This window comes from Nannospalax galili, unplaced genomic scaffold (genome assembly GCF_000622305.1).
Source record: "Nannospalax galili isolate Female #2095 unplaced genomic scaffold, S.galili_v1.0 scaffold995, whole genome shotgun sequence".
NCBI lineage: Eukaryota > Metazoa > Chordata > Mammalia > Rodentia > Spalacidae > Nannospalax > Nannospalax galili.
In genome coordinates, this window is record NW_008337291.1 from 488,141 (window position 1) to 502,657 (window position 14,517).

The 14,517-nt window shown below is 38.6% G+C and overlaps 1 protein-coding gene across 2 annotated transcripts in view; it reads right to left on the reverse strand.

The window, feature by feature from the left end:
- The window catches only part of Rab3gap1 (RAB3 GTPase activating protein catalytic subunit 1), an 89,884-nt gene that overhangs the window by 51,979 nt on the left and 23,388 nt on the right, over window positions 1-14,517 (reverse strand). Inside the window, exons 5-6 of one of the 2 annotated variants that reach the window (XM_008832451.3) lie at window positions 8,535-8,613; window positions 1,204-1,323 (exon numbers count right to left, since the gene is read on the reverse strand). In XM_008832451.3, coding sequence (XP_008830673.1) covers window positions 1,204-1,323; window positions 8,535-8,613 — 199 coding nt within the window. The remainder of the gene's footprint in view (window positions 1-1,203; window positions 1,324-8,534; window positions 8,614-14,517) is intronic. The other variant, XM_029563234.1, reaches the window with a different exon arrangement.

Sequence of the window (14,517 nt, forward strand, 5' to 3'; positions counted from 1 at the left end):
GCCTGCCTCTGCCTCTGCCTCCTGAGTGCTGGGATTAAAGGCATGCGCCACCACGCCCGGCTGTGAAATATTTTTTTATCATTTAAAGTTAGAGTTGATTCTCATTAGTCATAAAATTTCTCTATCTGAAAATTAGTGTACTCACTAAAATGTATCTATAACCCCCAAATCAATACTAACAGCACACTGAGTCATTTTCAGAGGCTCAGAGCAGCAAGAGTCTAAGTGTCCAATGTATACATTCCCAGATGAATTCAATTAGGTAATGATCTCCCTTGTTTCAGTCCTCAGACTATAAACTAGTGTCCTTTGCATGATTTAGGTAGCTCTCCAAACAGGCTCTTAAGCACAGATCTGAAGGCAGTGTTCCTAAGTGCAAGAAGGCTATGATATGTCTTACAAACAAATATACATGAATTAGATATGCTTCATTCAGGCTATGAGCTCAGTCTTGGTCAATCAGTAATACGTATTAAATAAGGCACCTTTAAACAAAAACATACATGAAACACACATACATGAAACTATTGTGAATAACAAAAATAGACTACAGAAATACATTCCCATGCAAATACTGTTACATTGGTGACTACTATAGCCTTGTATTTTTTTTTTTTTTAAAGCAGTCAAAACTATTCCTTAGGTCACTTAGGTACTTTTTGCTAATAAATTTATGTTTAGAGTTTCTTGATCTATTTGATATGCAAATGAAATAAACTAAAAATATAATAATGATTAAGCTAATTTCATATTCTTAAATAGTACATTTAATAGAGCACAAAAGTACTCAAAAATAGTTCTTTGAAAAGTTATACCCAAAATGTCTAATACTACATAAATCTTAAAATTAGATTTTGTAGTACAGCTTAATATAGTAAAAATCTGAAAGCAAAGCACAAGAATAGTACAATTCAGTCTTCATTTCAAATATACACAAACTGTTTCAATAAGGTTTTCTTTACAAATGATCCCCCCAAATATTTTATTATGTCTCTTTAATTTATCCTCACATTCCAAATTCTACTATAATGATATGCAAAGATGATAGGTACTAAAGTCTTCACAAAATTATTAGTCTTGCTATTGTATCCATAACAATGACATTTTTCATTTAGTTGGCTAAAAAAAGGTAAAATTTACTCTCATAAATTATCATTAAAAATGGTTTTATCTTATTGTCAAGGTATGGAAATATGCACCTACCAGCCAGTGTTTCCCAAAGCAATAGAAACAGAACTAAGAAGGAGGTTGCACTTAGATTCACTGAGAACTGCATCACCGTGTGCAGCAGGAGCAATCACCACAAACTCACGAAGGCCATACCTTAAAGAGAGAATCACCCTAGTAAAGAAATCATTATTGAAAAATATAAAAGGTTTCCCCATAGAAATTTAAGCCAAATTTGCACCACCAGACTGTTCACCCTCCCCAACTCTTACTTCACATGGCTGCTAAATCCATAGAAATCTAAATCTTTTTAAATTTTACTATTGTGTGTATGTGAGTACAGTTACACATGTGCCACAATGTACATCTCAAGGTCAGATGACAAGTTTTAGAAGTTAGCTTTCTCCTTCTACCTTCATGTGGGTTCCAAGGATTGAACTCAGGTTGTCAGGCTTGAGCTTCAAGTATTTTTCACCTGTTGAGTCATCTTGCCTGGCCCCCACCTGAATTTTTAAATTTCCTTGTTCTTCATGCAGGGTTGGGAGTCAAGCACAGGGTTTCATGCTTGCTTAGGTAACTTGTTCTACCACTGAGCTACACCTTAGCCCTGAGTTTTCTTCAAGAAGGACTGCTATCTTCCTTAGTCCCTCTATTTGTCACAAATCAGAAGTCACTTGCTGAAATCACAGCTACAATTAAATAACACTTTTTCCTTAAAAGGTGAGTTGACAAGGCCAGCAAAATGGTTCATGGAGTAAAGGTTCTTGCTGTACAAGTCTAGCCAGCTAAATTCAATTCCCAAACTCCACATAAAGGTAGAAGGAGAGAATCAGCTCCACAGTTGTCCTCTTACCTCCACATGCATGTTATGGCACATGTACACCAACCCATGCACACACATACACAAAATAAAAGTTCAATTCACAACAAAAGAAAAAAGTAAACACTGAACTCTTGCCTTAAATAATTGATAGTAATGTATCCAGTAATAATGTGGAAAACAAGGTTGATAGACTACCTAAATGGCAAGGAAATAATTGCCAGCCCTGATACACATGTCATGAAGCATTCTAAAGAATTTCTTATATTCCTTTAAAAAAGCACACACATTAGTTGGGGGCTGGAAAGATGACTTGGTGGTTTAGAGTGTGTACTGCTCTTCCAGAGGAACCATTTTGAGTCCAAGGACCCATATAGGACAGCTCACAACATCCTGTAACTCCAGCTACAGGGAATCCAACGTCCTTTTTGATATTCACTCATGTATACATACACAGACACACAAACATGTTTTTTAAAAATATTTTTTAAAAAGAACACATATTAGACAGGAATCACAAAGTTATTACTCTTGCTATTACATCTATAACAATGACATTTTTCATTTAGTTGCCAAGTCATTTAAAACAACAAATTTACTACCTTAAAAAAAATTTAGCTGGGAGTGGCAGTGGCAGAAGCAGGTGGATCTCTGTGAGATTGAGGCCAGGCTGGTCTCTATAGCAAGCCCAGGCCAGCCGGGGCTACAGGGTGACCCTGTCTCAGAAAGACAAAAAAAAAAAAGAAAAAGAAAAAAAAAGCCAAGTTGATGACTGTTCCTACCTAAGTGAAAGTTCATCCTAGCTATTCTTAAGTGCATTTTATTTAATATTTTTTAAATAGAGAAAATATAGAAATTATACTCATTTGCCTATTCTGTCTTACTCTCTCGATATGTAGTTATAAATGATAATTTTAACAAACATTTTCCTCAAGAAATCCCCCGGAGCACAGTAAATACAAACTGTCTTTGAAGTTCAACTCATACTCTGTTTACTGCTTAGATGCTGCTATGGCTCTGATATAGTCTGAAGGTTTCCCCAAGCGTTCATGTTCTGGGAATCTGGTCCTTTGTGGTAGTGTGTGAGCTGCCTAGTGGTAGGTTACACATCACTATGCTACTTGGAATTTTTGTTTGTTTGTTTGAGACAGGATCTCCCTGTAGCCCCAGCTGGCCTAGACCTCAGAGATCTGCCTGACTCCACTTCCCAAGTGCTGGGATTAAATGTATGCACCACCACCAGAATCACCAGCTAAATAAACTTCTTTTTGAGTACGTGGCCCCAGGCATTTCATTGTATTAACGAAAAATGGACTAATATGGTTGAGTAAAACTTATTTCACTTGTCAACTCACCTGCATCTGCTGATTCCTAAAATCAAGATTAATCATGTGAAAACAGCAGCAGAAAACTGGAAGAACCCACAGGAGAGTTACTCTTAGAAGAAAACAAACAAGTTTCTTGGCTCTTCCAGAAATACTCCATCTGTTCACGACTACTCAACTCCTAGATACTATTGTTTATCTATGACTTTCTGCACCCTTTTCATAGGTTAACCTCCACTGGTCAGTACTGTCTTCAAGTTGCTGGTATTGATATAAAGTAACAGGCTAGTTCTATTGATATATCTGTACAAAATTCCTGGAATTTAAGTTCCTGAATACAAGAGTATCTGCATTTCTAATACTGATAAAAGTTGGCCACCTAAGTAAGGGCTTTTTACTTTCCTGCATTATGTCTTCTATCCTCTGTGCTTTGTTTTCTGTCCGGAATTACACACACATCCATTATTAAACATTCAAATCTTTTAAAGAGGTATCTCAAAAATTGACTGATCACCTCCATTAAATGTACATTCTCCTTGGAACTATAACATCTTTTCCTATCATTAGGCTCTATTAAGTGTAAATAAAACTTACTGATTTACTTTCTTCACTGGGTCTATCTGAGACCTGGAATTATATCTTCATCAAGTCAACAAAATTAAAAGAGGGTTGGAAGAATGGCTCAGCAGTTAAGAGCACTGGTTGTTCTTGCAGAGAACCCAGGATCAGTTCCCAGCACCCACACGGTAGCTAACTGTAACTCCAGTATCAGAGGATCCAATGCCCTTTTCTGACCTCTATGGGCACTGCACAACATGGGTGCACTTACATACACAGCATTCATACACATAAAAAATAAAAATAATTAGAATATTAAAAAATAAAATTAAAAGAAATAAAAAACCAACAACAAAGTAAACAACTAGAATTTTAAATGACCAAAGGGTTTGAACATCTCTCTCTCTCTCTCTCTCTCTCTCTCTCTCTCACACACACACACACACAAAGGCACACATAAGGCAAATAATTATATGAAAAAATATTGAACATCAATAGTAACCAGAGGGCACATGAATCAAAGCCATCTTGAGACACTAATTTATACACATTAGTATGCTATTAAAAAATGAAAATAAGAATAAAATAAAAAATAGCCGGATGTGGTGGTGCATGACTTTATCCCAGCACTCATGAGGCAGAGACAGGCATATATCTGTGAGACTAAGGCCAGCCTGGTTTACATAACCAGTTCCAGGACAGTTGGGACACACACACACACACACACACACACACACACACACACACAAAACAAACAAACAAACAAAAAAAACAAAACAAAACAAAAAAACCCTATCCCTCCTCCTAGCAATTACATGTCTGGGTAGAATCCAAAACAGAAAGCAGATACTTCTGTGTTCACAGCAGCATTAGTCACAGCAGCCAAATATAGAAACAACCAAAACACCCATAAACATCTTAAGCCAATATACAAAATGTGGTATTACCATAAAATGGAACATTTATCCTTTTTAAAACAGATGACAGATGAATATCAATGAATCTTGAAGGTATTATAATAGTAAAATAAGCCAATCAATCACAAAAGGATAAATATTTTGTTTTTAAATGTGTACAAGTGTTTTGCTCACATGTTTATATGTGTACCACGTGCATGCCTGGTGCCTGTGGAGGCCAGGAGAGGGCACTGCATCACTTGGAAATGAAGGTATAGACAGTTGTGAGCCACCACGAGGGTGCTGGGAAGTGAACCCTGGTCCTTTACAAGAGCAGCAAGTGTTCTTACCCCCTGAGCCATTTCTCCGGTCCAAATATTCCACTTTTATGAAGTACCAAGAGGAGTCAATTCATACAGATGGGAAACAATACTGATTTACCAAGGTTTATAGAAGGAGTGTTTAATGGTTATTGGGAACATTTCATATACAAATCACAACCTGGCTTATTCTCATGTCTTTTAGGATTAGGGTGAGTTATCAACCCTTTGAAGAGATATTTTCCTGACTTCATCTGTGTGAATTAAGGGGATAGTACCTTCGTCAAATTCTGTGTTGCATTCTATGAGCATGTATCACATAGTGCTGCATTCCCTATTTCCTTACTAAAGTGGAAAACATGTTTTACCCTTGGTATGCCACATCTTGCTAACAATAAATGTTTAAAAATGTCTATTAAATGAAAATGCTCAACTTTAAAATAATTCTCAAATGCTTATTTTTCTAATCTTTAGGAAAGATCAAGGAAAAAAAGCTAGAAGTAATTTCCAGCAATATAGCAGACTGTGGGTATGACTCAGTGACTAGAGAACTGAGAAGATGGAAGTACAGTCTGTTTATGTAAACCTGTTTTAGCCTAGCAAGAATAATGTGAACTCTTTAACACTGAGAATGAGATGTATCCAGCTGTGCTGGATAGCTTTAATGTCAACTTGACACACCTGGGTTGAGGAAGCCTCAACTGGGGAATTGCCTCCATAGGATGGGCCTGTGGCCATGTCTGTGAGGCATCTTCTTGACTACTGAGTGATATGGGAGGGTCCAGCCCACTGTGGGTGGTGCCACCCCCTGGGCAGGTGGGCCTGTGTTGTATAAAAAGGCAAGCTGAGCAGGGGCCAGAGGAGCAAGCCAGTAAACAGCATTCCTCCATGGCCTGCTTCAGCTCCTGCCTCCAGGTTCCTGCCCTGAGTTCCTACCTTGGGCTCCCTGATGAACTGTGACCTGGGAGATGTAAGCCAAAGAAACCCATTCCTCCCCAGGTTGGTATTGGTCAGAGAACTTTGTCACAGCAATGAAGAAACAAACCAGAACACCAGCCTAGGTGGTCCCTGGCAGGAATCTAGGCTAGGTGATATCCAAGAATGCCTCATCCTCATAATAAACATAAAGAAGGTTAGGCCTGAAAACTATTCTCATAGCATGCTATTTGTCAGATAATATCCATAACTGTGCCCTTGTACACGAGGAAGTGGAATTAGGAAGTTACATATTTTTTAGATATAGAATCAATCTTTCTACTATAACCTAATATAAAAAAGTTTATTTTTCATTCAATATATATTTTGGCCATAGACTATGCATCACAGTTTTCAGAAATACATATTGAAAATCAGAACAGATGTTATATAACAGCATTCAATTTTGGCAAACCCAATATGTGCCATGATCTTTTTTTTAATCCTTATAAGAACCCAACAATATAAACAGTCTCAGAAAAATTACGTAACTTCCCAAAGTTGCAAAGACAGTAAGTACTTTAGCTAAGAATGAAATGTTTGCCCCTCCCTAGTGACCTACTGACAGTTAATGTCTACTGGAAGTCACTTCAGAGGTGTAGCCACTGGCTAGTTACCTATGTTCTGATAACCACCCATGCTCATGCAAAAAACCCTAATTAAACTCAGTGAGTCAGTGGGGAAGACCTGAAAATAGTAAGGGAATGTGTTGGGAAGAAAAGGTTCAGCAGGAACAGGGTGAACATATGATCAAAATACCTTATTTACATCTTTGAAATTAATAAAAAATAAGTTTTAAAAAGGAAAAGAAAAACATGTTTGTCTCATTCAGTATCTTATAGAACAGCTGGTGTTTAATTACTGTCAATGCACATATATATGCACAGCCCATGCTCTATCACACTATGCTGCCTTCTGATAGATTCAATCATGTTAAACGCATGTATTCACATTTTACAAGATCAGAAAATAATTTGAAAGGATTAAATTAATGGGTAGTTTAATGTATTTGCTAAATCCTTTTCCAAAAATGTTCATTTTAAAAGACTGTACTAAAGCATCTGAAGCTTATCTATACTTAAAAATACTTTATGCTATGTTAAACAGTACAGTCCCTAAGTAATAAAAATAAATTTAAAAAAAGAAACATAGATAGGTGTTTTTTCCTTCTTTATAAATTCTCTAATTTAAAAAAAAAAAGGTCAAAAGACCACACTAATAGAACAAAAATAATTCACTATATAGCCAAGGCTCGTCTTGAACTTGTACTGTTACATGATCTTACTGCCTCAATCTCCCAAGTAATGGAATTATAAACATGGGCCACCACACCTAGCCCTAGATGGTACATTTATGACCTTTTTTTAAAAGATAGGTTTTCTCCTGCTTCCACCCCTGAAGCAGTAGAATTACAGGCACACACCACCACCAGTTTATGAGGTGCTGGGAATTGAATCCTGACCTTCCTGTATGCTAAGCAAGCACTCTACTGAATTATATCCTCTACTCTAGATGGAACATTTTAATACACCTCTCCAAAATAAAATTCAGAGAACGATGAATAACTGAGAAAGACAAACCTTTTAAATGTGAGGTGCCTCTTACATTAATATATCACAGTTACAGTTTAAGACATTATAAGTTTTGACTTCAGCATATGATTTTAGTTCAACTTACACTAATACATATTAAATCTATGTTATTTCATTGTTCTCTTCTGGTTATTAGAATCTTAGGTAGGTACCACCCTTGATGATGAACAATGGTATGCAGAAGAGCTTACAGTAAGCCTGTGACTGCAGTCCCTAGAAATGTGTCAGATTGGCTCTGGGTTGGCACCTTGGAATCTGGATTTGGAGAGGGTTTTCATCATTCCTGGGTTGATAAAGAATCTAAACTACTGATGCAAACAATATGGTTAAGCTAAACACATGCTGTCCTTTTGCAAGTCTGAAATTTTGGTATATACTATATAGAAGATGCCTATCTGATGAAACCTTCATTTAAAGCTTTGAGGGATGAGTCTTTAAGAAACCTCTCTGATAGACAATGTATAACATGTCATAATTTGTCACTAAGAAAACTAAGTGTAACCTATAGAACTCCATTACAGGGTTGCCATCTACTACTGGCTTTGACTTACTGTCTGTTCCCTTTGCTGACTGCTTTGTATCTACTGCTTTAAGTACAATCAGATGCAGGATCTTTCAATTTCTCTTAACAAATAACAAATCTAGAGCCAGTCTGGTCACACATCCACTAAAAAACATCTGAATAAAGAAGGGCATGGTGACGCATGCCTTTAATCCCAGCATTTGGGAGGCAGAGGCAGGCAGATCTCATGGCCAGCATGGTCTACACAGTAAGTTTCAGGCCAGCTGGGGTGACAGGGAGGCCCTGTCTCAAAAAGACAAAAAAAACAAAACACAACAAAACAAAAAAAAAAAAAAATCTGAATAAAAAGTATACATACCATCTTACCAAGCAATGTGCTCTTGGAGGAAAGTCATTATTCATACATAGCAAATCTTGCATCGATTGTGGAATAGCATCTACAGAAACATTTGATAATAAAAACAAGTTTATTTGAGGCAGATTTTATACATGTTTTGAACAAAGCATGTTTTACTAGACTATGCAGACTTGCAACTGTTAAAGATTTATAATTAGGGGAGCTGGAAAGATGGTTCAGTGATTGAAAACATTGGCTGCTCTTGTGGAGGACCTGGGTTCAATTCCCAGCACCGACATGGCAGCTAGCAACCATTTGTAACTCCAGTTCTAGGGGATCCAGTGCCCTCTTCTGACTTCTGCAGGCATTGCACAACATAGGTGCACCTACATATATGCAGGCAATACGCTCATACACATAAAATAAAAATATGTTTTAAAATTTGCTCTGAGATTTAGGGGGAGTCTCAGCATCTCTTTCAAACAAAACCAATTTTAAAAAAGCCATATACTATTTCTATGCTTATATATTTTAGTTCTAAATTTTACTCAAACTATTCCTCACTATTATTAGAAAGCCATATTTTATTCTTCCTGGCCTGTACTTGTCTCTACTTTTCTTCAAAATTCTAATTAGATACTTGTGAAGTCTAAATCACCTCTCATAGGTACCCTTTTCTGTCATCCTGACCATCTTAAATGCTTTTTATAAATATTCTCTCTACCCAATCTCCCACTTCTAACCCATGCACTTATAATTCCAATGCATAAGTCACTGACAGAAATTATCATTATATATTCATGTACATAATAAATTCAAAGCATAAAGAACAGTATTTGTTCATAAGGTATTCCCTTTTGTAAGACAGGCATTAATATTTTGTTAGCTGTGGTTGCTTAGCAAATCTATTATACATTTCATTAATGTACTAAAATAAGAGCATTCATGCTCTGACACTGAGTAACCAAAACAATAAAGAATTCAAAAACAATGAAAGATCAGTGCTCAAATCTTCTAATCACTGACAATATAGTTTTAAATGTGTATCTCTCAGACTACAGGTTTTGCTTGTAACTCTCCCCATTAGTTACAGCTTCAATCACAAATAAAAAACTTCACAGTACACAGCATGGGCAACAATGCTTGTCTTATATTTATTCATCATGTACCAATCCTCTTCCGTCTGTTTATCTCAAAATCACTGATTTGAAGCCTCCTCACTACAGCACCCTTTCCTTGAGGTAATGATTCTTTCCTAAAATTAATAAAACTTTTTATCTTGAACAGTTTTCTTCATTTATCATCACAATGCTGGACTCAGATATCCTTGGGCTATTGTAAGAATGACTTTTATAATCGGACATAATCTGGACCAGTGACTTTTAATCAACCCCAGCACAAAACCATTTGTTCTTATCTTGTGACCTGGGCACAAGATCTTGTTTCCTTGGCAACCTCAATTTGGTACCCTACCCCAAAAAGTTAATGAATGAATGTGGGTATGCCTGAGAAAGCAGGCACACCCATCTCCATTGCACACAATTAAGACTGGGAAGAGCCTGTGACCTTGGGTGAATGAGATAGTCTAGAACTAAGGATGAAAAGGCAGGATGGTCGGCTAAAGGTGGAGCCGAACTTCTATTTCCCCAACCAAAGCTGGAGAAAGCATTTTGAATAAAATCATGAGTGGGACCTGACACGGTTCAGGGACAGAGTTCCAGCTGAGAGTTTCATCAGTACACTTCGGGAGGAGAGACGGTTCCAATATATCTGGGGGAACAAGGGTCCTCCAAGTTCTGGCCCCCTCTTAAAAACTTAATATGAATCAGGCTTTTTCAAGTAATTGTAATCTTGGTATACTAATGCTGCAGGCTATTATCCCACTAAATGCACACACTTCCTTCTTCCTCTGAAAACACCAATATTCATGGTGTTTATTTTGCTATATAATTATCTTATATAGGTGTTCATATGGTCAATGTTATCAGTCCTACTTTATGAATCTGAATGCAGAGTGTTCTAGTCATTTTATGTGTATGGATATATGTAATTTTAAAAAGGGTGACACCATGCTATTCCTACATAAGAAAAAGCAGATAGTTCAGGCCTATGCTAACAAATAACCTACTTTGACCAGAAGAACGTTGACACACATTCTGTTTATTTTCAAATAGAATAAGAAAAGGTAGAGTAGCTCCACTTTATCCATTGTGTTCTTCCTAGGGTTTCCTACCAAATATGGTACAAAGATATTTGATAGCAAATTCTGGAACCAAACAACACAGTAGTTTTAAATAATTTTAATTTGTATTATATTTTATTAGTTATTGTTGGCAATCTCTTGAAGTGATAATTTACAAATTACACTTTATCACAGATTTATGTATCTGTAGAATAAGAAAATACATAGAGGGTTTGATCCCACCTATGGTTTCAGGTATCTTAGAATGTATTCCCTACAGATAAAGGGGACTACTGAAGGGTTACAAAAATGGCTCACCGCTAAGAGCTCTTGCTGTTCTTTCTAGAGGACTCAGGTTCAGTACCCAGCACCCACATGATGGTTAACACCCATCCTTAATTCTAGTTCCAGAGGATCCACACCCCCTCTGGCTTCTGTGGGCACCAGGGATGCACATGGTACACCTTCATATATGCAGGCAAAAAACTCATATAAGTAAAATAAAAAATAAAATCTCTTAAAAAGTGGGTGGGGGGAGCAAGAAACTACTGACTACCAGCTCTGAAATTCACATTTGTTCAATATCTTGCTGTTACACACTAGTATATCTCAGAAGAGATTTTTAAAAGACATGACCTAGTAACAATTATAAGCACCATTTATCAAGTATTGGGTGCAGATCAGATATTGGGATAAGGGCTTAGGTACAATGAAGAAGAGTTCCAGAAAAATCTTGCATCTTGGACTGAACTTCTCCAAGGGCTGACCAACTGATTAGCACATCAATGACTGTGAAGAGTTGGGAACGCTGTAGATTCCCAGCTTATTCACATATTAAACAGAGCCATCTTTAACCATAAATAGCCACTCCTCGCCCATCTCTGTTTCTGCCCTAACATTGTGACTAACAGAAGCAAAGAAACACTTCCAACAACCAAAAGGATGAGTGTCATCAGAGCATCTGAGGGTTTAGCTAAGATTTCTCTTTTGCTGTATCTGTCTACTTTATGTTTCCACCAATTATTTGAAAAGTATCTTGATTTATGACTTTTCTTTATTCTGTTACTAGAAAAATTTCATAAAACTGTTTTCACACTGGAACATGGAATTTGGGGTAACCTAAATCTGTGTTCCTGGGCCACGGTAACTCATATTTCACTCCAGAATAAACTATCTTTTATCCCTTGAGGTGAGAGTTACGCTTTTGCACTGACAGTACAATATCTCATTAAATCTTCACATTATCCCTCCAAGTAGTATTTACAAATGAAGTAACCCAAGTTTAGAAAGGTCAAATAACTTAAAAATAAGGGAAAAAATAAAAATTTAATCCACTTCGGTCTAGTTCCAAAGCTTATAGTAAATCCAAATACTGAATAACCAGCAAATTTCCCTTTACTTGCACTCCTGGCAAAGGCCAACTAACTTAAGTCTCCATATAGCCTTATGTGATCTTTCCAGATTGAAAGTGGCCAGGCATGGTGGTACATGCCTATAATCCCAGCAGAGGCAGAGGCAGGCGGATCTCTGTGAGTTTGAGGCCAGCCTGGTCTCCACAGCGAATCCAGGCCAGCTAGGCTACAGGGAGACCCTGTCTCAAAAAAAGACCAAAAAAAAAAAAAAAAAGACATTGTTCCTCCTCTGAACTTGAGTGGAAATTTCATCTGTCCTTGGAATCTTATCTTCCCTGCTGATATCTTCCCTACTGAAAGGCACATCTCCAAAGGCTGGATTCAAAAGGACTGAACAGAGTACTCACTCAACATGTTATTTTTCCCTTACTTTAGATGCAGTACCAGCTCATATTTTATTTCAGATGTGGTAAAACAATTTCCTGTGTGTTAGGGTTTAGCTCCACAGCAGCCCCACTCCCCAACAGGGCCTCACAGGTTTTTTTAAGCCCCTGAGGAACTGAGTTGATAAGCACCCTGGTCTTTGAAATCAAGAGAAGTCAAGAAAAGTGGACTTTTTTGAAGTCAAGAGAACTTTTCTGTTTGGCCAGCACAGCAGGCTTTCCATTTGATTTCAAAAGGGGGCAGGTTTTAACAGTCCCGCTTCTCCCACTCCTGCCTAATCTTTAAAAATATATATCTTCCCGCCTTCTGCACCCCTCTGATGTCCCCCCCCCATAAAGGCCCCAGCTCACAGCCCATGGGCTGACATTTTCCCTCCCCTGAAGGGAACTTGTCCTATGTGAAATAAAACTCTATCCCACTGAGAGTTTTTAATCTGTGTCCTGGTGCTTTCTCCCAATCAACCCAATTCATCCATCAGCTTCTTCATCTATCGGATGGTTCCAAACCCTGGTTCTAACTTCAAGGGACGTCCTGGAACTTGCACGTAAAAACCCCCGGCTGGACCTCCTTGCTGTTACTGGCCTCTGTAAACACCACTGATGTGCCTTCAAGGTATGCTTCCACCCCTTTCTCTCTCCTTCTCTCTGCTTTGCTTTCACTTCTTTCCCTCTCTCCTCACTGGGGAGCGTACTCTGCCTTGCCTTCACCTCTTTCCGGCTCTCCATCTTCTTTTGATCTCCTTTCCGATTGAATTCAGTCACTCCCAGACAGCACTGGTCTCCATGACCTCTGAGTGTCCAGCACGGTTACCGTGCCTAAGCCCACCTGGGGATGGACCTGCCTCCCCAATGCACTCAAATCTGTTTGCTACCTTGGTTCCCTTGCCCCCAGCATCTTGCCTTCATTTTCGCTTTGCTCTCCTCTTTCTCCCCCGACCTGTTGCCATGGGCTTGGAAGGCCTGCTGTCTTCCATCGTTTTTCCCCTGTCTTTGTCCTCTTCCAGTGCCTTTCTTCCTTACTTTACTCGGGATGATTTCTGATACCGTTCTCCTTTGCTTCCATCCCTTACTCTCGGCTATCTTGCCTCCTTCCTCCAGGACAGGATCTCGCCTTTCCTCTCCCTGATGATCTGATCGCAGGACACTGCCTTCTGGGACTTGGAAATAATGACTCAATCGCGTACTCAAACCCATGCTAAGAAAAAGATACTTTTTTTGGTGTCTGGTTCTCCTCAATGATGCCAAACCCCTTCTCCTCCTACTCCCTCCCCATCTCTCTCTTCCTCGTCCACTGCACTTTCCTGCCCAGACTCATGATCCTGCCTCCACTCAAATGAAAGTGGTATATATGTGATTGGGCCCAAGCAGGCCCAGAGGACACAAGCAAGCTACATGAAGAAGTGGCCCAAATGCCTATGGTTCCTACTCCTGTTACAATGCCTCCTGTTCTCAAGCATACACCTATGGCTTCATGGGATGTGCCCGATGATTGGTTGACTGAGGAAGAAAAGACTAAGGCTTGGTTTACAGATGGTTCTGCACACTATGGCAGGCACCACTCAGAAGTGGACAGCTGCGGGATTACAGCCAATTTCTGGAACAACCCTGAAGGACACTGGGGAAGGAAAGTCTTTGCAGTGGGCAGAACTTCGGGCTGTGCACATGGTCGTGCATTTTGCTTGGAAGGAGAAATGGCCAGAAGTATGATTATATACTGATTCATGGGCTGTAGCCAATGGTTTGGCTGGATGGTCAGGGACTTGGAAGGAGCATGGTTGGAAAATTGGTGAGAAAGACATTTGGGGAGGAAATATGTGGATAGATCTCTACAAATGGGCAAAGGATGTGAACATACTTGTATCTCATGTAAATGCTCATCAAAAGGTGGCTTCAGCAGAAGATGAGTTCAATAATCAAGTAGATCGGATGACCTGCTCTGTGGATAGTCAGCCTCTTTCTTCAGCAATCCCTGCCACTGCTCAATGGGCCCATGAACAAAGTGGCCATGGTGGCAAAGATGGAGGTTA